Here is a 26832-nt window from a genome sequence, read left to right on the forward strand (position 1 = left end):
TTTCTGTTTGGTAGAGATGACAGAGTTCTAGATACATAGCTATGTTGCCCTAAATTAATTTCGTTAGTGGATAGTAACGCTCGGGAAAAAATGCACGTCAGTCAAATTCAGGTCATTTTATTGTGCATTGTGCAAAGTCTGCACAGAGGCCAGATCTTTGCTAAAAACCCTGATGAGATTACTTAAAAGTACTTTATTTTCCCATAGAGCCGTTGTTTATCTCTAGTTGTTTCCCAACCTTAGCAAAACAAGCCTGGCTGGGGGGGGGGGGGGGGGGGGGGGGCTTTTTCCGCTGGGGAAGGAAACAGATAACGAATTCACTAGGAAGACTTTTGGTTGGGACCGTGTGGACTGTGTCAGTGGGGGTGGGTTGGGAGAATGTTACTTTTTGAACTTACATTTCAGATCTGAACACTGAACTTCCTGTTCGGTAGCTGGCTATAAGCCAATTTCAGAGTTTTAGCACTTTAGAAGAGCTCTCCTGGTCACTTTTTGCTTGCATGATAGAGCTTTTTCAGATCCCCCCCGCCTTGATTTGCATCCCTCCTTTTATTAGTGCAGTGATAATGCAGTCAAAGAACTCTGCATTGTGGGTTTTTTTGGGATTGCCAGCAAGCCTGTATCAGGAACAGTGTGAATTTGCCTCAGGAAATAGAGTCCTATCCCCCAGCTCTCTGCTGTGCAAGAGAGTAGGCACAGTGGGCTGTTTCTTTGGATGAAAAAGCCAGCGCAGTAGCTCAGTGCAAGAAAGGGCTGTAATTCTCCTCTGTACAGCCCCTCTTTTAAGGTGACTTTCTCTGCCAGGAAGAGGGAGAAGTAAGAGAACAGAGCAGCCTGTCTGTTTTTCTGAGTTCGGAGGCTCCCCTTGTACAGCAGAACTGCAATTTTTTCACCCCCTTCTCTACCTACCCGTTAAACTTCTACAGGGAATGATTTAGCTGCTGTGAGTCACAAGCCTGGATGAGCTGATGGCAGGAACTCAGTTTTCTTTATCAAAGATTTGATTTCTATTTATCATAGATTCCCAAAGTGTGACTGCTGTGGGGCTTATGTAAATGATTAATAAATGAACCCCTTTTCCTGTGTCTGCTTGGCACAAAAGACAGTTGTTACAGTGCAAATTAAGTGTGGAGCTTCCATAATAGATTCTGGCTCCTCTTTGTAGCACCAGACTGAAAGCCATAGAAGTATGGGGGTTTTGTTTATAATGCCAGAAAGTCTTGAGTAGCCTTTGAGTTTTCAACTGGGTATTGCTGAGTACAATAAAAATGCCCTTCTGAGGATTTGAAGTAGAACATGACATCTAGAATTAAACAAGTTAGGAGTAACAAAGGTTCTGAAGGGCAATAAGGCCCTCTTGTCCTTCACTTTTCGTCACTGAATTACAACGGATTTACTACGTTTTGTTGTTGTTTGACAGATTGCCAATCCCTCTTTGCCTTTAACCTGATAAGGTTGGGAGATTTAGTCAGTGTAAGGCAGTGGTTTCTACTTTATATTGGTGGAAATCTTCAATGGGAGGTGCAAAGCACTGTCGAGTAAGTTTAGGTTTACTGGCAGTGAACTTGCTTTTGGAGATTTCTTTAGAAATAATGTGAGTCCTTGAGCAGAAAGTTGAATAGCATTCCCTAGGAATTAGATGTAATTGCTGTTTATATAAGGATGAACGTGCAGATGTTCACACTGAAAGTTAACTGCAAACATTGCTTGGCACTTCTGACCTGATTCAGAGGTAGCTGGAGTCAGTGAAATCTCTGCCTTTGACCTAAGTTGAATTTGAATCAGACACAGGTAAGAACCCTCATCAGCCTGAGCAAAGACGACCTGTGTGGAGAGCAGCAGGCATTGGCAAGTGATCCTCCTGGGAATTTTAGTGGTCATCTTTTGACTTGAAGCATGAGCTGTTTTCACTAATTTTCCAAGAGCTCTTTCTTCCTCATCTCCTGATGCATCAAAGAATAATAGTTACATAGCTTTTGATCTCTAGTTTGAGACTTTTTTAGGAGACATCTCTATGTATACATGATGTCCATCTTCATAAGCAATGAGGTAGATATTTGAGTTGAAGAATTTCTTGTCATTTGACATGCTTCCCTCTGCATTACTGCATTATTTCTAGCATTGTCTGTCATAAAATATATTCCTTATACTTGCATAACCAAGTGGTATTTACCTGGTATGATATTTGTTGCACACCATAATTCTAATCAGAATATGTGCCCTTGACATTGAGATGCTATAACAAATTGCCAGCTACTCATATCTGTGTTTAGACATGAAGAATATCGGCAAGTCTTCTTCCTGCTGTGGCTATACCAGTTGAAGAGTTCAGTATGCTTCTTGAGAGCTACCGCCCTTTCCAGTTTGCTGCTTCAGCTGCTCATGTGAGCCATTTCAGTCCAAATGAGCAGAACGAGCTTACATAGTTTAAGATCTTTGCAATTGCAGTTCATTTTGCAGACCTCTTTGAAAGCAAGGTCACTTTTTGTGAGGTCTGTAATCCAGATAAAGAACGTACAAGTTTGGCACTGAGGTGAAATAAAAGGTGTGAAACAACAAAAACATTTACGACAAATCAGCCAGTCAAATTCTGTCTTTTTTCTTTACGATTTTTAGATTATTTGCAGTGTTTCATTTATTTGCTTCCTTTTCAGGAAGCATTAGGTTTACAGCTCAGTTAGAGCATGTCTTAGAACAAATGTGCCTTGGGTGTCATGGAGGAAAAAGGTGGAAGGAAGTAATACAGAAAACAGGATCGCGTTTCTATCATGACTATCTTGAGCTTTTTTCTCCAGTGACTGCTTTGCTATTCTGTTCTGCATTAAGATTTTCTAGATATCAGCAGATCCAAAGTTGTAGTACTCGGAAAGAAAAGAGAAGACAAGTGGTCTAACAATTGTTTCTTTTAGGTTTTATAGTGCAGAGTATGTATGAACTCAGGTTTCTTGTGATACATTAGGGATCTGGAGTGAAATACACTGTCAGCAAAAAAGCACGGTAGAAAAAATTGGAATGCAAGGCCTGAAATTCAAAAGAGAAGTAAAATTGCAATTTATTTGGTTGTAAATGACAAGCTCAGTGGGGACACAAAACTTCCTTTTAATCTTCAGGATATTAGGTATTAAAGTAATTTAATGCTGAAAATTATTTGGAAAGGATATTAACTGTTATTCTTCAGGTTTATACCAATCTTTGACTTTCTGAAACTAGGATGAGACCTAATGTGAGGAATATTTTACCCCACATCTTCCCCATTATGTTTCTAATGTTCCCCTCTAAAGTCTCTGATACTTACTATTGTACAAGGTAGGAGACTTGGCTAGAATCCCTTTGGTCTGATCTAGTCTGGCAAGTTACTGCTTGTAGTAGTTTAATCTTCTCTGAAATCCTCTCTGCCCCCTGTCCTGTTAGTATGGACTTCCCTTTGCAGATTGCTCTTCTGTCAGCTCTGTTATTCATCCTACATTCAACGTACTGACTCTGAAATTGTTCCTTGGAAAAAAACAGAAAAAACAAAATCCCCTGAGAGAATTTTCGGAGCATTGACACAAAATTCCACATACAATGCCGGTTCCATTTTCACCACGTTCCTTTTCCAAAGCAAACAGCTTGCTTTCCTGTGAACTGGGAGGTGTGAGGTTGTGGAGCTTTGGAGCTGTGTGAATCCCATTGCGGTCCCTGGAGTAACACTGTTTCCTCTCTTCTTTCCTTCCTCTCTGCTTCCTGGGGCTTTATTTTCTGTTAGAGCTCCATCCTTTTTGAATGACTGTCAAATGCTTGTGCAGGTGGCAGAAGTGAAAAGAAAAACCGGTGGTGCCTGGAGTCATCAAAAGCTCTGGCAAGATCAGAGATGGTCTATTGGAAACTGTGATAGAGTTTGGAATACAATATGTTTAGTTTGGGGGGGGTGTGTGTTTGTTTTTAAAGGACTTCTGTTCATACCTCAGGAGACTATAATGAGACCCACGCATCTCTGATGATAAAACATAAGTAAATTGCTGGTCGACATTGCAATACCGAGACTTATCCTCAAGCCTTCCTCCGTAATTATAGATTTCATTCTGCCAGTGGCCTGTGCTTATCAGCAACTTTTCAGCATTCAGCATTTTTTGACATATGTCAGGATGAAAGTTAGAGATCAAACCTGTGCTGGAATGAGAGGGGACATGATCCAAGATCTGTCTTTCCTGAAGTTTCCTACAGGATGAGAAATTCCAGAACAATTCCCCAGAGCATTTGGATTTTGAAAAAGAGAAAAGAGGAGATGGGTACCTATGTTTTCAGTATATGGCAGGATAGCTTATTTGAAAGTGTAATAAATAAATAGTGAGTGCTCAGGAAATTTTTAACAAGATCTAAGTATGTATGTTCTTAAATATTGTTTGCTCTTCTCGCCCAGATGATCCGTCTAGACTAAAATACATTGGCTTTAGCCCTTAAAATACCCTCTATTATCCAGGGTGCTGAACATGTAGGGAAAAAAGCTTTTTAACAAGACCAAAATTCATTGAATTTCAGCTCTGTGAAAGCAGAGGGTCTTCGCAGAAACTTAGTGGGTAGCTGCCTTACAGTTACGCAGGAGGTGGCTTGTTTGAGGAAAGTCTAATCGGAGCTCTGCTTTGAGCCAAGCAGCCTAAATGCTGAGTGTGATCACCTAAAATGCTGATTCCTGGGAAGCAGTCACAAAGACTGTGCCCTAATAGAGATGAAGTAGGGAAGATCTTCACAGGAATTTAACTTGGGCTGTGTCGTGTGGACAAAGAGCTTTTAAATACAAGCTTTTTATCCACCTTTTTTTTTTTTTTTTTCTTCTGATGCTTTTGCCCTATATTGCTATTTTACTTTGAAAATGTTTGAGAGGTTACCGTCTTGGAGTGGAAGCTCAAAGGCAAAGTGTTGCCTGTGGCTTACAGAGTAAGGGAGGCTCCCTTTCCTCCCCTTCCTCAAAGAAATCCCACTGTCCTGGATGTAGCAGCAATCCTGCATCAGAGCAACAGAAATGTTGGACTTGCTCGCAGTTTGAATGCGTGTTTTGTCTGATACCAAAGACAGAAATAACATACGAGTCATAATGTGTAAAATATTGTCGCCTGGGTTCAATCCAGGAGATTTGGCGGACGGGGATGATTTTTGTGGCCAGTTGGAGTTGCTCAGCTTTACAAGGCATATGTTGGGTTTCATGAAAGAGGAAACAGCCTCTTCTGTCAGTGCAAGCTGTACTCTGAACCACCCGCCCTGTGAGTGCAGAGCCTTGATTACTGAGGCAGTCAGCAATTCACACAGCACTGTCTTCGTCTTGGGAAACTGGTGAGGTTTCCAAGAAGTCAATTTTTATAGTGGGATAAGGGCAGGATTTATGCCTTCTTCCTTCTTTATTCAAAAGTATACATTCCAGAAGACTTCAGCTGGTTGTTCCAGATATCTGGAAGGAATTTGTTTAAACATAAAACATATTAAGCTAATGAGATGGAAAAGGAATCTTGTGTTGCTCGCTGCAAGACTGAAAATCTGATGACAGCGAAGGAGAGAGTAGCATAGTTGTAAAGGAGGATGGGGAAGGGGACCAAGGATTACCACCAAAGTCACTGCATCACTTCTGCAGATGGGAGAGCTTTGATTCATATAGCCTGATGCGTCTCTCTGTAGCCGTCATGAGCCGCCAGATCCATCTCCTCACACATTTTGAATACAGACAGGCAGATGAACTCCTTGATTTGACAACTTTCAACCATTCTCATCAGTGTTTTGTTAGTCATTCTGACTCTGGCTTTCCTCCCCTCTCCCCTCCCAGCGCTGGGGATTTCAAGGTTCAGCTTGCATAACAGGTAATAGCAGGCATTTCCTTCTCCTGTGTCGGGATATCCTGGCGCCCTTCAGTCTCTCTCTGACTGTGTTTAAAACAGACTCCAGCACAGGAAAAAAAAAAAAAAAAGGGTCTAGTCTAAATTTAGCAGCCTTGATAGAAGAAAGGCACATGGCTGTCCACTGTGCTGTTTGTCAATGAAACAACAAATCTAAACAGGGCCAGAATGCATTTCCTCTCTGTGAAAAACAGGCATGCTGAGCTGTGCAGAGGATGGCAGGGAGGGAGGGAGAGTAAAGCAGGCAAAGAGCAGGGAGAACTGTACAAAAGGGATCCAGAGCTGCAAAAGATCATGCTGCACGTGAGGAGGCTGCCGGGAGATTTTGTTGCGGTGAGGCTGTCTGTGCAGCTCTTGGTAACGCTGTGCTGATGCTTGGGGTCTTGCTGCAGCTGGAAGCTGGCTCAGGTGCTTTGAGAGTCGGAGAACCGTCAGTTCTGCAATCTCCTCTTCTTGGCTGCATTTCAGTTTCATTATCCTGGCTGGGTGATTACTGCCGTGGGAACTGTGTGTAAATGAGCCGGCCTAGATTCTGATCTTGCAGCAGTATAAACCTGGGGTCTCAGTGGATTTATGCCATTCTAAATATTCTGACTTTTAAAATTTGAAATTACTAAAACCAAAATCATTATTTTAGTATAACCCGTTGGTTATATTAATAATAAGGATATATTTTGAAGCTGATCTTGTAAGCAGTCTGAATATGATACTCCATGAATGACAGTTTTGCACATGGATATTTTATAGGATTGGGATCTTGGTGTAATAAATACTTTGTGACTTAGAGAAAGGCATTCATGCAAAATGTTTAGTTTGGGATCAGTGCTTTCACTATGGAATCGAGATAAAACCATTTCTTCCTTTCCTCGCTCAATTCTGTATGCAGTCTTTATTCATGAGAATTACTGTGGGAGTTTTATTTATAGCTGTTAGTGTTTCCAAGTTGTTCACTCTAGTTTTATTTGCTAGGTTGCAAATGTATCCATGCATCAAAATCCAGCTGAGCTCCAAAATTTAATTAGCTAAAAGCATATCATCACGTTTCAGTAAGACTTCAGAAATTTGGTCTGTCCTTCTGCTATGCTTTCAAACATTTCCTTTGGTATATTTTGGCCTGCTAAATTGTGGGTTAACATTGCAACCAGTTTCTTTCTTTCATGTGTGCCTTCCTGGTTTCAGAGGAAATAATAATGACTTGTGTTTCTTGGTTGGCAGAATACTCATTCTGATATATCCAAGATAAAAGTTCCTATTCATGTACACCTAGATGCTGCAGAATCTCATGGGGAGAGCTTTTAAGAGGCAATAAACTTACTTTTAGTTTTAGGCCTTTTTGCCACACTGTCACCCAAAAGATTTATAAAGTAGGAAACTCCACTTGGATTTAATAGGCACTAGGTGTTTTTTCCATCCCTAAAAAGAAGTGTACTTACTAGCAAGCTGGAACACGGCAGCTATGGCCTCCTCCCACCACTGGGTGTCCTGAGAAATGATGGGTAGTTCCATCAGGCCCAGGACGAAGATGAGCTGACCAGCAGTCAGGGCAACAGTGGCAATGAGGTTACAGGCGCGCATCATGTCGAACTGCACTGGGGAAATGTAAGAAGGAAGCATAATGTTAAAATGACATAAACTTTGAGGGGAGAGGAGATGGCTGAGCAGGTATGTAAAAGTTCTCCGCCCATAGAAAACATTTCTCAAATATTATTACTAAATATTATCACTCCCTTGCTATAATTGTGTTCCCCTTGTCTGATTAAGATCAGATTTTCTTTAGTGCCGAATCTTTCCTTTAGTTATGCATCCCATGAGTATCACTTCAATGCAAAAGGGTCTCATATGAAACAAATTGCTAGTTTTCAAGGATAGCCTGCCAGAAGTGATTGGCTTTTATCCTCTGAAGATTCAACCTATAATTAATAAGCAGAATAGTTTGGGACAGGAACCATCTTTTTGTTTTGCATTTGTGTGGCACCACTCAAAATGGGACCTTGTTTCCTAACTGGGGCTCCAAGGCCCTACAAATAATAGTCATTCCACAGACAAATCTGTACCATTGAATTTGTTTTTCACCAACTCCAACCATACTGTCCTTGAAAACAGCCTGTGGAATAATGTGAACATCATACTGATTTAAGAGATGCTAAGAATAGAGCTTTATATAGAGGACTCCTAACATTTCCTCCTTTTAACATTTATTAATCTTTCAGACACACTGCAAAGACTCATATTTCCATCTGTGTGACTAGGGAGACAGTTACAGTGCGAGATATCAGTGCTTGGCAGTTCTGCATGAGGTATTCTGCCATCATTTACATATGTACAAGCAAGCAGATATATGTTTTATTTATATTAATTCATGCGTATTAAATATAAAGAACAAATACAGAAATAATTACAAATATAAATATGTGGAGAAACCAAATTAAAATATGTCTCTCAGCTGGCTGCTGAATGGAATATATTCATTGCAAAGTTTGATGCTTTTAGTCAGTTTTTTTTCCTGCTTTTCCTGTTAACCTGCTGGATGTCCTGTTTTCATTCTTTTCCTTCCCCTCTAGCTAAAGGTGGGTGTAGTAAATATCTTTGTACCGGTTCAACATCTCTCGCTACCGTGTTGTTGCTGTTCTGAAGCAGAGGCAGCTCAACCTGCAAGTTGGCAGGTATTAGAATGAATATTCAAAAGTGACTTAACTGGTTAGGAATGAGTTTGGTAGGTCTACCAGAGTTTGATTATTTTTATTTTTATTTTTTTTCCTGGAAAATTATTATCAGAGGATTAATTGCCAGCTAGATTGCTTTACCTAGGGCCTTTTTGGAGGTCTTATTTTTGGCAGCAGAAATCCAGGATTTCAGTGTACCCTGATCTCCCAATGTATTTTTCCTTTCTAGAATGTGTCTCAAACGTATCTGATGTTCCTGCTCCATGCAGTAAGATTGAGTGTATTTTGTTGTACTAGCTTGTTTTTGTTGGAGAGAGGGGCATTTTCCTGGAACAATCCACAAATGACTGAAGAACTGAAATCTAAGAAAGCAGAGATCGTATGAGAGGGAAGAGGGTTTAGAATCCAAATGCTTAAATTTTGGTCTGTTTTATTGTTTGGTTAATATTTAACTTATATGCTTGGCAAGTGGTTGGATATTTTTCCTCTTTATGAGATATATGGTATCCTATTCCTTTAGCTAAGGACTAAAATAAATTCCTGATCTGCCAAAGAGACTGTTAGAAAGCACAGAAAACAAAACTTGATATAAAGAAGCAAGAGCAAACTTCCTAGTGCCAATCATTCAGTCAGGTCTATTTTAGTAAGCCATAAAAATGCATGAACCCACTTTTTTCTTCTTAGGTCATCTTTAGCTCCCAGTGTTCTAAGGAAGCACTCATCATTTAGTTAAATATTAATAAAATATTGTATCTTAAAGAGTTAATTAAGAGTCACAGTACATTAAGCTTTTTCACATTGAATAAAAAAGGTAAGATGATAACACATCAAATATTTTTGGTATTTTTTCCTAGTGAGTTCATTGCTGACAAGGAAGGAAAATTACTTTTCTCAAAAACCAGATTAGCCCAAAGGGGTGTGTGTATGTGTTTGTGTTTTATGTTTTGGGGTTTTTTTTTAATTTTCAAGTTACTTTTTATAGCATTTGAAGCATTTAGAAGTCTTGCCGTGTTGAGCATTTATAGATAATGAAGCATGTTGGCCGACATTAAAATAATCTTCAGATACTGCTGAGCTTTGTAAATATCAGCAAAACTTTGAGCATTCGGATGTTTCTCTACTTAAATAGACTTCTATAATACTTTGAGGACCGATACTTGCTGAAGAGATAGTAATGACTTTGAAATGAGATACATATGAGAAGTAGCAAGCTTGCAGCCATGATTATAAAAGTACTTTTATTTGTCTACAGAACTGTCTGTAGTGTCAAATACAAAAACCACTAGCTTTACAGCTGCGACGAATTCTGTCTGGCAGCCAGGTGCTCTATACTCTGTAAATGCCCAAACTATCCCTGAAATATGTAATACACATTGGCATAGAAGCACCACATTTTTTATTGCTTAACTGTATTATAAACTCTGCTGGCTTTGCCGTAGATATTATAGCCAGGGTACTGAAAATAACAAGTTTATGACTATAACTCAGCTGAAAACCAACAAAGTTTGTAATAATTTAGCCTTTAAACAATGGTTCCTTGATCACTGTTCTCTTTTGCAGATGGAGAGTGCAGTAGAATTTATACATGGACATATAATGTAGATGATCTTTATTATTGTTACTGTTTGTCATAACTCCAAACTTGGGGATACTTATTCACCTAATATAATGTCTGCTGTTCAGAGGGATGTAGAAATGCAGCTGGTATTTTGCATAGCTGCTGCTTTTAACCGAAAAGGTGACATATGGTTCAGGATGGAATTGCAACAGGATGATGATGAGAGAGAACAGAATAGGGAGGAATCAGTTGGCATAATTTCATGATATGTCAAGACAATTATGTTTATGGAATAAGCTGTGACAAGAATTGAGTATTCTTTCATGTTTGGAACAAGCCGTGACAAGAATTGAATACCTTTCGTATTTTATATTAGGATATTGTTGTTTTATTCTAACAGTGTATGATCTGTCTTCTCTTGGTTTTGCTCCAGGCTTGTAATGATTCCTCTTTCTCAGAGGGGAAAAAATCAACATTAGCAGTGTATAACTCTTATAAACTCCATTCTTTTTTCAGTGGAACTCAGAGTTGCCTTCAGCCTGGAAGTGCCACTCTATAGATGCTTTCTTATTCTTAGCCGTTGTAACCTTGCACACTGTCAGCTCAGCCCAGGGTAATCTTGTTTTGTACATGTGTAACCCTAAGCTGAGCTTCTGCCAACATGAACCCATCATCCCAAAAGGTGGTAGTTGTGGAAAGCAGTTATGGCCTCCTTTTATTGAGGACAATCAGAAAAAGTAGACAACGCAGATCATGTAAAGGAATGGAGTGCACAGTTCAAAGCATATCTTCAGCCAGCTTCAGTCTGTTCTGATGGACTATCTATACACTTTATAATTAGCATGAATTTAGAAGGACCCGTTTTGACTGTTTCAAACATTTCTGCTTCATTTGCAATAGCTATGATCTCCCTGTAGCCTTCTGTGGCCATTACAAACTCCATCAACTTTTGCAGAATGATTTAGCCACAATTTATAAAACATGAGGTTCATAAGGGTTGCAATGTCTGCACAATTACCGGTGGCATTTGTATTAACCATTAGCTTCTAGAATCTATTGTCTAAGACTGTCATGATAACATAGGTATTTTGGGCGTCCCACCTTTTTTGTTTTGAACTCATTACTGCTTACGTCACATGCCTCTGAAGTCTAGCTCTCAAAGGCATTTCCTGTAGCTAGAGGTGGATGCTGCAGATGACTAGTACCTGGAGCTCTAGTCAAGCAATGAACTCAAAGCTCAGTAAGAGCGGCACTGGACACTGCAGGAGGTGTTTATTCCTTCTGACATTGGTAAAGGAGCAAGGGCAATCCAGCGCACCGCTGCTTTTGTCATACCTTTTGTTTGCCTCTCTTACAATGCAATTTGGCTGTGGAGGATGGAGGGGGCTAGACATTGAATGGCTCCAACACTTTAAGCAGCTGTTGTTGAGCAATATAAAATATAGAAATATAAAATGCTGGTTTCTTTGACTTTATCCTTTTGGAAGATCATCTCAAGCCTAGTTTACTTTGAGAAGTAGTTAATTCATGGACAGGGAATCCAGCTGGGTCTTCTGTACAGCTGGGCAGTTTGGGGCATTGGCTAATGAATTCTGCTTCGTTTAAAACATAGTGATCAATCAGGGGTCAAAACCCAAGCTCCAGGGATGAGACCAATTCAAATTCCTTGTTGCCTTACTCATTTCCTTGACCAGATGTATCCATCTGGATTGGAAATGTTGATTTGATTTTGTTATTTGCAAGCAGCAATTTTGCTTTGTTATGTTACATGATAGCCCCGGGGCTGTTTGTGCTTTGGCAAAGTAGGTTAATCATATTGGAGAGTAATTTGCAGTGTTCTGTAATAATGAGGAAGAATGATTTCGCTGAAAAAAATCAGATTATACTAATTGCTTAATACGTGAGGTTTTCTTCCCCAACTCTGTTACACTTAGGAAAAAAAATCATAGCCTGGAGTTCAAGCTTTTGACTGACCAAAGCACAGATTGTATATGAAGAAAACTTAACAGCTCATGATATTTTAATATTTGCTTAAAACTTTCCCTGACAAGTAGCTCACTTCTGGTGAACAAAAAATTTAGTGCAAGCTTCAGCCCAGCCCAGTTACCAAGTGTGGAAGGAGAATAGTGACCAAGCATTAACTCACTGCATAAGAATAGTAGTAGATATGAGCATCTGATTGTGGCTTCACAATTAAGCAGGAACTGACTACGAGCATGTTATTATCCTGTCCCTGCTGTGAGACACAAAGCATGCTAAATCTAGAAAAGACTATTTAAACTTTGTAATTGGATGGGCAGGAATTCATTTTTCTCAGCTGAAAAATTTTTTATTAGAAAATTCCTGTAGTCAAGATGGTATTGATTGTTTTAGTGTTACACTTTAGTTGTGTTTAACTTCAGTTTTCTTTTAAGACCAAATGTTTCCCTTTTTGGTATCTATTTAAAAATGATTTCTGCTAACTAGAATTCTGAATATAATACCCTTTCATCAGTGATTTTCTTTTAAAAAATTACTCAATTGTTAACTTCTTTAAATTGTCAGTATAAAAAGGCAGAGATTATAGGAGGGAATTCAATGGCTGCTACATTTGAGATGAAAGGAATTTTAAAAAAAAGTATTTCTACTGTTGATGACCTTTCCTTTTTATGATTCTTGGGTTTGTTTCATTATTGATTACTTATTTAATGAATCTCTGAATATACACATTGAGGTGTATCTGATTGTCCTTATAAATACTAAGTGTTCTCACGTAACTTGATGTTGGAAAGGAGAATAAACTGTGTGCTTTGCCCTTCTGAAAGAGTTATAGAATTTTCTAAATGTTTATCTATAAAGTTGTTAATGCTTCTTACAGTTCAGCGGCTTCACTTACTTTTGTTAGAACCTATTTTCAGTAGCTTGTAACTTTGCTAGACTTGGGCTGAAAACATCTGTAGTGGCTGGGTATCTGCAGGCTGAGACCATATTTTTCTTCTTCTGTTAAAATTTAATCTAAGTAGGTTCAGTAATTAGATTTTCTCTAATATAATCAAGACACTCTAAGGAGCACATGTTTTTCATCTGTAACATTTTGCTAAGGTGTTACCTTGAGATAAGGGATACATCTCTTGCTGTTCCTATAAAAATTCACTCCAGTGAGGACTCTGAGAAGTCTTAGTTCACACTTCGTAACAGAAACACGGTTAACAACTAAATCCTCTGAAAGCCCAACAGTGCTGAGTGTGTTCATCACATCATACCTCGGGTGAACTAATAGCCCTGGGAACAGGCTGTTGTCACAAGAGCAGTGGATATGCCACAGTTGCGGCTACAGCCTTTGCACATGTTCATCCTGCCTTCTGGGAAGCCCTTGTGGTACCGGACACTGAAGAACTGAGAGCAGAGATAAGTTTTTGCCAGTTCTGAGCCCCTGCTGCAAGCATCTGGTGAACTCTCATTCCTGCCCCAGTTTTTAAGCCAGGTAGAAAGTAACAGTCAGTTATGGCTATGCTTAAACCTGAAGGTTTGAAGCCTGCCTGTGATTCAGGTTGGGGTTTGTGTGTGGCTTCTACATAATGAAGTTCTACTTTTTCTGTCGTTTTGAAAAATCCACATTATGGGGACTTCAGAAATGCAAAGCCAAGCATTCAAACATTAGGGAAAGCCAGGATAATACATTTTTGCTTAAATAGGCTTAAATACTGTTTTTTTCATGGGAGCTCTGATTCATTCAATGCATAAAACAGTGCTTTGCACTCAAGTTGGAGCAGTGCTATGTGGACTGACTCTCTACTTGCATTGTCTTGCTAAATGTTACTTATGGTTTTGCTATTAATAAAGCTGAATTCCATTCTGGAGAGCTGAATTCTGTCTTATTTTTAGAAGAAGCCCTCCTTTATAATTCTGAAAAATCCACTTTAACCAAACTTTGCACAGTTGGCAGCTTCTTGTGTGTTCCTCTGTCTTTGGATGCCAGCATTGTCTCCCACAGTCAGATGGGCAGGCACAGAGCATCCACAGCTGACACTGAAATCAGTGGGAGCTGTGCTTTGATCATCAAGAGCATGATGAAAATGCAAAGTCTTCTGAGAAATGTTTCTTAGCGTGATTGCAAGCCTAAAATCTAAAATTAATGGGCAGTTTTGTCAGTTTTAGCCTCTGGTTTAGTTCCCAAAGCCTGGATGTCCCGATTTCCCCAGCTGTTGGTAAGAAAAAGAGCAATTTGGGAGCTGTTAGGGCAAATCTAAGCAAAGAGACACTTCATATTCTCAGTCCTACTGTTGTGTTGTGGACTGTTTGACCATCTGTGAGCACATTAGCCTGTTTTTCCACCCAGGACTCCCCGGTCAGTGGAGTAGTGTAGTAGTAATAGTAGTGTAGTACCCTGTGTGTAGCTTTGGGCATTGGCAAGGTAAATTAGTTTGTGAAGAACTTGAAAGTAGTGTTGGCAGCTCCACAGGATGTCAATGAAGGATTTTTTAATTATTATTATATTTCTACAGAGCTCTTTGTTGTAGATTAAGTACATCGGGGCCAAGTATTGAACAGTAGTTACCCTACGAGATCATTTACTAAATGAGACAGAGATCTTGTGGGAAGATAGTATGCGATCATACAATTATTCCTCATTTTGCACTGTATGCATAAGAGAGCACTTACAGCTAAAAGAGTCAAGAGATAATAAGCTCCATAAGCACAATTACTGGTAAATATTGTTACTGGCAGTCAGCATCATGCTGTGCCTCCCACCAGCGCTCTGTGAAGCCCCTGGATGTTTCATTTCTTTGGTTGATGTAAAATTGCAGTATTTATGTTGTTAACCTCTTGAGCTTTTTTTTGGCTTATTAGGAAATATGTTGCAGTGCTTTAAAGCACTTATGCAAAAGTATTTGTGAAAAGAACAAAAACAAACACTGGTGCTGTCTAACTGCACCTCTGGATGACTCTGTCACTGAGGCCATGGGAAGGTACAATTAAAGCAGTTACTGCCTCTTTGATACAGATTTATTGTGATGGTATGAATATACATTAATTTCTTACAAGTCAAACATCCGAGTGTAGTTTTTCTTCATCAAATGTCCTGTGACGCATGGAACTTTTGTACCCTTTGCACATGAGAGTGTTGTTTGCATGTTGTACTGAAACTTAAAAGGAAAGTCTCTCTGTTTGTTTGTTTGTTTTTAAAATCTCAGCCTTATAGCTTTCAGGTACAGGAAGTCTTCTATACATTCTCTTGTTGGATTTCTCACAAATGAGAACAGTCATTTATTTTCATTGCATTTAGTTTCATCTCTTGGGTAACTCTCTAAAGTGCTCAATTTATCTTGTGGATTAAAAAAAATATATATCTGTGCAAAATACCTCCTCTCCTCCCCCTTCCATCTGTTTTTTTCACTTAAGGATTAAAAAAAAAAGGCGGGGGAAAGGAACCAAGCACTTTCAGCACAGTTAAATAAATGCAATTATATGATAAACCGCTTGGTGAAATCTTCCATCCCTTTAGGTCTGTTGGAACTTTGTGATTGAGTTCATCTGGGCTTGAAATTTCATATTCGAATATTTAATTTGAAAGACCTACAGACCTGACTGGGGGGAAAGAAACAATGTGATTTATTTATTTATTTATTAACAACTTCAGTAGTTATTTTTGGAATGAAGCATCAACTAGTTTCAACATAAGAAGAGTTTATAGTTAACTGATGGGGACTTTTCAAACTGAACATTAAGAATGCTACTGTATGGTGATCATTTTTAACAAGCTAAGGCTGTTATATAGTTTCTGTTGTGATGTTAGTTGTCTACATGTTACGGTAGTTTTGCATGATGTAAGAATCAATATGACAGTATGTGTTGGTGGCTGTAATAACAATAAATGCATTTAACGTGGAATTTTTAAAAGTTTCATAGACACTTTCACTCATAACTCCATAAATAAATGTAAAGTCTCAGAAGTCGAAGCTGCCAACTGTTTGAGCTGACTGTATCTCCGTGTAACAGCCTGAACAGGTTACTGGCCAGCTGTGTGTATCAGAAACTCCCCCAAATATCAGAAGCTCCCCTGAATCCAGCAGGGCATCGGCAGTTCTTTCTTGACCAGTATGTATCGAGCAAGTGTTATGTGTCTGTAACGTGGTCAGCTGTTTGACTCTGCCTGGCTTCCACCCCACCAAATTTCAGAGAAATCCCTAGCGGACATTGGCACTGTCTGAACTGCGGCCCCCGTAAACAAATGTCAGTTCCTTATTGCCACACAGAACAGCGTCCTGACTTCACCACCGTGTTTTAGGGTGTACACGCACTTGCCTAAATCAGAGATCTAGGCTGGACAGGTGTGTTTATTTGGCCCTTATGGAAGTCACATAGTCACTCATGATGCTGTGTCCCTCCCTGTCCCTGGTCATAATTCCTCGTCACCAGTACAGTCCAACGCAGCCCTGTGCATCTGTAGTTGACACAAGCTTCCCACCGCTGGGCTTTTCATTAGGTCTTTTGCAACCCTATTCCTACAGTCCCACATTGTTCTTAATGGTCTTCAGACCCGAAGGGACAGAATGTGACCTCTGCTAATGAATAAATCAGCTCCATCTGTCTGCTCAGAGATAGCCTTTAGCACCGCAGAGCTTGAGGGCATATTTGTACTGTGTAGTGTGGTTAAAAATATCTAGACTAATTCCAAGTAAGCTGGTGTGTTCACAACAGCGCAGGGCAGTATTACTGGCTTGGTGTTGGGCCAGGAACTAGGCAGTGGTGACTCTGAGCTGGTCCGGTTTGCTCTGACAGTGTTTTCCTGGTGTTGTAACTACATGTTTTTGGTACTCAGTGTAGCTGATGTGTGTCTGCATGATGCTGCATTGCGTGGTATTCTGCATCTGCTCATTCATTAAATGGCCACAGAGCGCTCAAGACATGCTCTCCTACCCAAGTTCTGACTACGTGTCTGCTTTTACCAACGTGCGCTTTTTTGGGAGGGTTAAGGGAGGCAGATAAGAGCCAAACTCTGTGGCATAACCCGAAATCTTACAGCAGCTCTGAAACTGAATCTCTGTAACTTTTGGCAAGTTCTTTGCCCTCATTTCAGGTGATGTGAGAATTAAGTTAACTGACTAGGTTGTTTCTAAAGTGTTCTGAAGCGGAGATGTGCCATCCAAGTTCCCAGCAAGAGAAATATATGCTGTGATAAGGCCTTTAAGTTTATATCATTTAGTGGCTTGTGTGTATTAGAAATATTTTGACTGATACCCTTATAACTGGGCTCTAATTCTGGGTATAAACAAAGATTTCAGATCTGCTAGTTTACTGCTACTAAAAGGGAGGCTTTCTCACCCCTCATCACACTAGCAGCAGCACTTGTTGGACTCCAGATACAACTCCTTAATCCAACATAAATAAGCAAAAAAATACTCCCCCCCCCCCAAACCTGGCTATTTTCTTGCTGTGTTAATCACAGAATCACACACAATCACAGAATAGTTGTGGTTGGGAGGGACCTCTGGAGATCATCTAGTCCAACCCCCTCCTCAAGCAGGGTCACCTAGAGCACATTGCCCAGGATTGTGTCCAGGACTGTGTCCAGACATTTCCAGGGAAGGAGACACCACAACCTCTCTGGGCAACCTCTTCCAGTGCTCAGTCACCCAAATCATTTGAAGTGGCTCACAGAAGCTTTTTGACATAACAGATGGTTGAAAGAGGGGTGGGTGCAGGACTGAATGGCAAGAAGGGAAGGAAGAAGTGGATAAAGACAGAGGTGGTAGGGCCTGAGACCTCCTCCTGGCAGGAGGAGCGAGGTGTAGCTTGAAGAACAGGGCCAGGTACTTCCCCCTGGATCCTCAGGCACTCACATTTCTTTGAGTTCTTCCATGTTGGAATAGTTCACACTGAGATGTTTAGTTTTCCTATCATTTGAACTAATGTTCTGATTTAGCAGGAGGTGGTCCAGAGGTGGCTAGCAAGTAGTTACATGCAATAACCTATTCGACTGTAAAAGTTTGCTTTGCTGTTTGTTTGTTTTGCTTAGAGGAAAATGCTGCATTGCTCCATGCTGCCCTTTTTGCACTGCTAGGTGCTACAATTTAGCCACTATCGGATTACAAAGGACGCTCCTATTTGACCGGAGGGATCAAAAATTATGTCTGGAGATTTTTTAATAGTGCATTTGTGTAGTATTTAGGCACTTGCATGATGCGAAGCTTTTGATATCCCCCCCAGGGGTGCGAAGGTGTGCTTTGCTCCACACTGCTGCCTTGACTTGTGCTCGCTTATGAAGACACTTTCACTGGAGTGAGGAGTATGTTGCTATATCAGCATGTATTTTAAATAGCTAGAGGGAGGAAGTCGGTTGTGCAAAAAGCATGTATCAGGAAAAAATTGTGTGATTAGATTGGTGGTGGTTAAGGTTATCAGGTTAATAATCTGATAAATTAATAAGACTGTCTTAATTGCTTGTTCCACTGCTTATTATTTCCTGTATGTTTGGCTGTGTTTTTACTTAAACATTTCCACTCCTAGAAATGTGAACATCCAGTATATGCAGCAACCCTCACTCAGGAATCTTTAACTTGAATTTTCTAAATTAAGACCTAGATGCACAGATTTGCTGGTTTATATGTTTTACTCCTGTCCCTGGACTTTATTTTTTCTATTTCTAATCCTTTTTACCCCATGGCATCTCTTTGCTGCAGCATCTGTAATCTCCCCTTGTCTTTTATGTTCTTTGGTATTCGCTCCAGGATGCCTTTACTGACTCTTCAACATCCTTGATGTGGTGTCTGCATTATGGGATTTGAATGCAAAACACCTTAGCTTTCCTCTTGCTCCAGTTGTTCATATTATGATGGAATAATTCACGCTGATGCCTTGTTAGTGGGGAATTTGATCAGAGTGTTATTTGTTATGTAACTTGATTTTTGCACTTCTAGAGAGGCTTTTGGTGAATGTGCTCTATTGCATTGACTTTTTCTGTTCGCTCACCGCGTGACCTTTGACAGATCATTTTCTTTTATTTTTTCCCCTATATATGCAAGACTTCAATTATTATTTGTTTGAATTTCCTGTGGTTTAGTTTAAGCATATGCAAGTCCTGACACAATGAACTACTTGCAAAATTTTTCGTGTGAATCATTTTCTTTGAGTTGTGTGCATGATCGGGACGGGACAGGGGAACCTGCCTTTTTGTCCATTGAACAGGAGCTTTGCCAATGATTTCTATGGGAGAAAGAGCAGGCCCTTAAGTTTTAGTCAGTGAGAAATTCGTTGCCAGTGAGTGAACATGCTTGTAGTGGTGCATTTAGTTGGTTATTATTTACATACTACTTATGCAGAAATTGTCATTATATGGAAAAGCTACTTCTCAGAGGTTTTAGGTTGTTTCTGTTGAACTGTGAGATAAATAACCTGTCCCCTAGATAAATATACATACATACACACACACACACACACACACACACACACACACACGTATATATGAATGTGTGTGTCTATAAATAAAAATACATTTTTGAGTGGTACTGTGACCTTTTTTGCATGGCTGTTGGAAGAGCATGTTTTTTGCTTGTTCTTCAAATGGCAATACAATTTTTTTCAGGCATGCAAAATATATGGTAACTCATATCTTTGAGGAATGAATTTCTTCAGAAAGTGCTATATATATATATGTACACACACACATATATGTTTGTATGCTTGTGATTCATCTATAACTGACAGATGAGGATTGCATTACATCCTACTAAAATAACACATGATTTCTTATTACAGAATTTTTTTATGATGATTAAAATCGGGATGCAGATTCAGGCGCATATTAGCTGAGTGTAAAATCCACAGAAATATATCTGTCTTAAAAGTGTGTGCAACAGATTCGTTGCCTCAATAGTTTTTCATGATGCAGCTGTAGAGGTAACATTTTCCTTTAAATGCTTTCTAGAGATTCAAACTTTGCCTTTTTCTTACTATATGCTATATGCACAGGTAAAATAGTGAATAGATGCTTTATTCCTATACAAATTGAGCCATCAGGCTTCAAGGTCCTTCTTTAAACTTAATTTTTTTAAGCGTGTTTGTTAGCTAAAATAATTCTTATTGGACATACTATAATTATTACTTTGAAATTTAAACATTTTCCAGTACATTTTGCTTCTATTTGATGTAAGAAATTGCTGCTTGTACAATTCTGCTCTGAAACCGATACATCTATGCCAGTCTTTATAGCACCTCCCATCTTCTGAACTATGCATAGCAAGAAATACCCACAAGTTTGCATGTTTAAAACACTGCAAGAGCCAAATTCAATATGCAGGAGGTCATTCCAGCTGTTGAATGTAGAGCATGTACTTTTAAAATCATGAATGGTATGCAAGTTTTTCAAGTTAGAACATGGCTTATAAATACTAATCAGGGCAGTGACTCCAATGATAAAATTACAGATACATATTGAGGAACTTTTCCAATGGTCTCATCATTTTTATAACTATTTGTCAATAAAAATTTTTTCAATTAAAAAAGAAATGAAAATCAGGTCTAAGGGCTTTAGAACATTTTAGAAGTTTTCTGTTTGTGGTTTACTCAAAACTATTGCTGCTACTATTACTGTTAGCTCATGTGCAAAAAAAATTATTGCACACTTTTTTTGGAAAAGAATGATACGGCATGGGTCCACAGTGAACCATTTTTGGAAAGAAATTCCTCTTTTGTTTCTTCATTTTGGTCTCCAGAGGGATGTAAGAGGCCTTGAGGAGGAACAGAGCATTTTGCTCTTTCTCTTCACATTTCAAACCATGACAATACTCTGTCTAAAATCACCTATATTACTACTATTACTTTCCTGAGTTTTCAGAGGCACCAGAGCAATTCTCATATGAGCACAGTTAAAATCTCTGGAAAATCCTGGTGTCTGTCATGGTATCAACTTTATAGCCATATGTTCTGTTAAAATTATTTCCTTGAAGGATTCAGTTAAAACATTGATTTGGTTGAATGAACAAACCCCAAGGCACTGCTGCTCAAAGCCTCTGTACCTTGTCATCTTGTTTAGAAGCCTTCCTAGAAGACGGCTATTGAAAACAGAGGCTTTCAGTGGAGCAAACCTCTTGGCACCTTAGCTGTAGTCAGTGCCAGTGTCGGAGCTGAACACAGGTACTCTGAGCAATTCTGCTCTAGTGGCTTAATCAGAGCAGGATCACACTCCTAAATGCTGTGAATGCGACAAGTAAGGTGCACTTTTTATTATTTGTATAATCAATAAAAAAATACAATTTTAAATAGCTTATAGCTCAGTTTAAGCTATACGTATTCTTCAGATCCCATGCGTCTATGAATTTGCAAAATAAGAAATATGCCTTGTCTAAGGATTTTCATGTTACCCAAGCAGCATACTAATTGTGTGAATAATATGCATACGTTTAAGGCCCATCTCAGTTTTATGCATGTGTTTGCCAAAAATGCTGCTGTCTTTTCTCTTCCTGGCATGTCCAACAAAAGTGAGAAGTAATTTAGCATGGTATCAGAGTAGTATTTTTGCTTTCTCTTTGAATTTTTATAGTATTCAAAGCACCTGGAGTTAGGGGTTCACTGTATTGAGAAGGAAGAGCTAAGCTTATGGTAGGAACCCAGGGAAAGGCGAACAGGAGATTTCTCATAGCTTTAGACTTAAAATCACAATGTATTTTTTCAGAGTACATCTTTCCATAGGCTATACAAACCAGACCATGCAATCGAGAACGGTTCTTTTTGGGAGGGAGGAGGAATTTAGTTTATCTGGTGAACATAATCATTCTCTCTTTCCCAAATTTATTTGGGGCTGAAGCATAACAGATATTCAGAATCAAACTTTTAGCGTGGATTTCAGAGAGCCACGTGGGGGCAAAGGCCCTCCTCAGTATTGCTCTCCTTGGCTATAAATCTTCTCAGGACTGGGTACACTGTATCAATCGTAATCCAGCATATAAGTGGAGAAGACAAGAAGTTGAACTTACGTTTGACAGTGCTACGAGACTCCTGGAACCCAGCTGACTCCGACCCCCAGCCCAGAGCTTCGCACTCGCGCTCCTCCCCTTGCCCGTGCCTGGCACCCGTGCCTGCACCTCCTCTGCCCTTTTCTGCCAGCCAGCACATCTTCCAGAGCCCCACGCTGCGCTTACGCCCATCCTCCAGCGTCTGGTATACCCAGTTGGGAGTAAAGGCAGCTGCGTTGTTGAGAATAAGCGAGACCAGGGCTACCAACACAGCTGTGGCTACCAGTTTCTGGACAGTCATATCTGACTGTCAGCTTGCTGCCAGTATCTGTTTGCAGAAGACACAAGGTCTCAGTCAGCTGCAGCACATTGAAATAGGGCTTGTTGCGGAGGCGGCTTCGATGCGATGTTATGAATGGCTAGAGGACATCACCGTTCATTCTCAAAGTCAACTCCTGAGGCGTTTCTGATCAAGCAAATGAGAATATTGCGAGGTAGGTAGGAGAATTCCATAAAATACAAACACAAAGAAGCTTTTTCAGGTCTCTCTGTCCTTCCCAGCTTTGGCTTATCCACCTTCTTGCACTTTGATAAGCAACGCCAGTCCTGTGATGAACTGGAAGATGGGGAGGTCCATTCCTTGAGAGACAAGGTGAATCCAGAAAGACTCCAGGCTTGAGGCAGGAGAGCCTGAGCTGCCGCTGCTGGGGCGAGAGCGGGAGGAATGCTTGCCGGTGGCGTGCCACGGTCCGTCGGAGCGCGGCGGCGAGGGGCGCAGAGCTTCCTCAGACTCAAACGGCACGCGCCCAAAGCCTTTTTTGGATGCAGCCTTCAGAATATCCCACAGACGCTGAGAATGGTCATCCTCAAAGCCAAGCCAAACTCCACACGAATGTTTTCATCCCAAAGGAACTCAGAGAGCTTGGAGTCTCTTGAGGAATTTGCTCCGCTGTGTCCCTCTCTGAACATCAGAGCCGCGAGTGGCGGGGACTGGAGAGCAGAGACTGCTGTGAGGAAAAGGGTTTTTTTCCCCCCCCTCCCTCTCTGTCTCTCCACTAAGAGGAAATTGCTATTTTGTGGCTGTTTTTGGTGAGCCTCAGGGCGTAGCCGACTGCAACAAACAGAGCCACTGCCACGGCAGTCAAACATTAACAGGATGTGTTTCCTGAAAGGAAAAGACTATGGAGACTTCTAAAGTTGTACCTCCTCCCCTTGCGAAGTCCCCCTCCCCGTCTCCCTCCTCCTCCCCGCGGATGAGCAGCCGCTCGCCAGGCAGGGGAGCGGAGTGGCTGCAGGACCGCAGCAGGCAGCCCAGGCGAGCCCACGAAGCCGATCGAAGCCTGTCTTCCCACGTGAAAGAAGAAATCCTCAGGCTCCACTCTGGCAGCATCGGCTCTGCAGAGACGGATTGAGGAGAGGGATTTTTGAAATGCTTTTTATTGAAAGCAGAACAATGTTGGAACTACCTGGGAGCTGTTGAGCAGCGTGGCTAAAGCAGGGTGCCACTGGCACTCCTTTTCCTCGCTGGGAGCCCCGCAAGGTCGCAGGGCAGATAAACAGAACCTCTCAAATCTGGAGCTTCTCAACCTGATAAACGAATAAACAAATTGAAAAAGAAGGTGCAACTGTCGTAATGTGAACAAAGTTGAAAATTGCTGCCTTTCAGACTGCGCGGGACTGACACGGCCCTGACCCCCACATCCTGGCGTGCTGTGAAGTCTCGTGGCTCTGAAGCACTTCTGCGAGTGCTGGCCAACTCCTTTCAATGCCTTAAGAATGGAAAAGCTTCTAGAAGTTGCTTAATATAATGCCTGTGTTCACAATCCAGTACAGAATTCACTGCCGTGCAGCCAGCCAGCTCTGCCAGATCTGAATCTACATAAACTGCAAGGAAAGCCGCTCTAGTAGAGATTGAGAAAGGGTTATTGTGTTTCAAACCGTAATTGAAAAAGGAAGCGTCCCTGAACATCGATGTTTTCAGAGGGGTCTCAAAAGCACTGTTCACCATCTAACATTTTTAGCAATTTCTACTGCCCTGCCTTGCAGTAACACGTCTGAGTCGCGAAGCTGCAGCTGGGTGAGGGAAGCGGTTACTGCTCCCCAAGGCTTGTTGGCCCTCTTCTGCTGCAGGTTTCCTCCTGCCCCTCTGCCCTCTGGGCATAACAGCATGTGTTTATACTCCCCCCCCCCCCCCCCCCCGCCCCTTAGCCTGATCCTGGAAAAATGTAATGTAAAGTGCAGCATTAAATAGTACATTGTGAAATGAAGGTGGGACACCATGTACATTCTTGTCAACAGCCTGGAGAGGGAGCAGTGAGAAGTCAGGTGAGAGTACCTGCTTCCCCGGGCTCAGCTGCGGCACGCTGACCCTAGCCCAGATGTTCAGGATGCACAAGAGTTCACATCAATATAGTTAATAAATTAAAAACAAATCTCATTTTAAAGCAGTTTTGTCTTAGCAGCTAAGTTACTTAGCCAACAGATCCCTGTTCACCCAATACATATGGAGAAACCATTCAGAAATTTTCTGGAAGCAAACGCTTTTATTTTCTAAGGTTTTTTTTTTTTTTTGAGAGAGGATTTGAAAATATTTGAATGATACAACCCTATAATTATTTTTCATCTATCAGAATTGCATCTACAAATCTGGTCATAAATTCACTACTCCTCTATGGGCTTGGTTCATTTTTAATCCATTAACAGATCAAGCTTTAAGTACTTTGAACATCTTCATACTTTCACAGCAGTGCAGCATATTTGTTCGGTTTCTTTTTTCCCTCTAAGTGATTGATCATATTTCTATAAATCTGTTTTTAAATGTTTGAATGTAAATAATACACTGGTGTCTGCCATTGTTCAAAGAAATTTCCGAACAAGAATGACCATATTTTCATTTTTATAACCCATGGTTATTTGTTGTTATTTTAAGCCTGTGATTCAGCAGCAGGGCAGATGGTGAGCATATACAGATAATACCAGGAGGGATTTACCTTTAAGGTAAATCTCTGCTACCCTATAGCACACCTGTTTCTGCTCACTTCTTGTCTTTGATTTTTGTCATTTATCAAAGTCTGAGAATGTATTTTCAGAAGAGCACAAACTTTGTTTTCCTGTTGCACATATGAAAATATGGCAACTGTATTTTACAAACACTGAACAAAATGAGTCTAACCATTCAAAACCTAGCCACATTGTTTCCTCTTTCCACACCAGTTATTTGGCTTTAGAATATTCCACCTCTTTGCTGAATTCAATCAACTTTAAAAAGAAAGCATATTCCTCCTTAGAGGTGCTAGGCTTTGAGTCTCAAGTGGTCCAGGTCCTCTAACCATTATGGCGCTAGCTTGGGGTTTGAGATATGATACTTGAGCAATTCTGCGCATTACCTATGCAAACTCATACAAATCAATGAGTTCGCATTTAAGGCAGCATTGCCCCAGGCAAAAAAATCTCTTCCTCTCTCCCAAATTGCCTCTGGTTATGGCCTCAGGTGGGTGGGGAGCTGCAGGTGGGAACTGGTGTGGGTGAGCTGAGTGGATCAGTTCACTGCCAGGCAAAATGTAGGAGGTGGCACTGGGACCGGTGACAACATTAGCGTTAGATCAGATCAGTTTATCCCTCAGGTTATGGCGAGGTGATGCCCTCAGAAATGGCTGCATCATTTTAAGTCCATGTTGTCCCACCGTTGGAGGGGACTGCTTCATCGCAGCTGATTTGCGACGTTCGGTTTTTGTGATGATGGGAATTTAAACCCTGATCCCTGCTTATAGGGGAGAAAGGGCAGCAGCACTTCAGACATCAGCCCACCCAGGTAATAAGCCAGCATGGAGAGTATCTGAGGAGCAATGTGAGGCAGCAGTAACTGGTGTTGTCTGCAGTAATTCAGCAAGCACATTAAGCCTTATTTCCCATTGCACATTTCTGGTGGATGATCTTGTCTGCAATTAACTGTTTGCTTTCTTCCGTGCCAGAAAGTGGTTTTGTTCAGTGATGTTTAATGACTCCACAGGAGTGTGTATAGTAGCTTACAAAGCATTTTGGGACGTTCTGGGTGAGAAATAATTATCTAAATGGCATTTTATTTTCAGAGACTCAATAATTAAGATTAAATCTTAAAATTAAATCTTAAAATTAAAAATTAGATGACTAGTTACTTCCATACTGAATTTGACCATTTAGTACCTATTAAATTCTATTTATGTTTGTTTATGCAAGGCATAATTTCTTTTTTGTAAGGTTTTTTTTTACGGGTAAATGACTTTTTATCATTCTGTTCAAATAATCACAATGCCTAAAGCTGTGAAATCGTGAACTTCGCAAAATAAGTGGTTTGTCTCAAGTTGAAATTAAATGAATAGGTTGCATCAAGTTGAAAATAAATGAGTTTTGCAAAGATCTAGTAAAGTTTTGTTTGATTTTTAAGTTACTGTAATCCAGACAAGAGTGTACATAATTAACATTTGCAAAATCGCAATCCTTGTTGTTAATTTTCCTTAGGAAACAGCTCCTGCTTTGTCCCATCCTTTTCCTTTGCATAAGGCAGCCAGGAGCAGCACATAGGCAGCGGGTGGAGGATAGGGACAGGGTGGTGCCCACACTCGCAGTATTTGTCTGGGCCAGCCCAGGCACGGTTTACATTAGGGTAAGTCTCATAGTAAACACTTAGCGCTAGACTAGCACATCCACTGCGTTCCCAGTTAGCTGAGAATCCACTCTGAATTTCTTTGTACAGTCTATTCATTATTGTCTTGAGTCTGTTTCCCTTTTTCAGCTAATCTATATTCAGTTGAACCAGTCGTACTTTTGCAGAGATCATC

The 26832-nt window shown here is 40.5% G+C and overlaps 2 protein-coding genes across 2 annotated transcripts in view; one reads left to right on the forward strand and one right to left on the reverse strand.

Annotated features, from left to right (window-relative positions):
• The window catches only part of TMEM204 (transmembrane protein 204), a 31739-nt gene extending 8408 nt beyond the window's left edge, over window positions 1–23331 (reverse strand). The window contains exons 1-2 of the mRNA XM_013939937.2: window positions 22037–23331; window positions 7295–7450 (exon numbers count right to left, since the gene is read on the reverse strand). Coding sequence (XP_013795391.1) covers window positions 7295–7450; window positions 22037–22316 — 436 coding nt within the window. The 5' untranslated portion in view covers window positions 22317–23331. The remainder of the gene's footprint in view (window positions 1–7294; window positions 7451–22036) is intronic.
• Window positions 1–26832, forward strand: part of IFT140 (intraflagellar transport 140) — an 81413-nt gene that overhangs the window by 40432 nt on the left and 14149 nt on the right. The gene's annotated exons all lie outside the window — the stretch shown is intronic.

This window comes from Apteryx mantelli, chromosome 16 (genome assembly GCF_036417845.1).
Source record: "Apteryx mantelli isolate bAptMan1 chromosome 16, bAptMan1.hap1, whole genome shotgun sequence".
Taxonomy (NCBI): Eukaryota; Metazoa; Chordata; class Aves; order Apterygiformes; family Apterygidae; genus Apteryx; species Apteryx mantelli.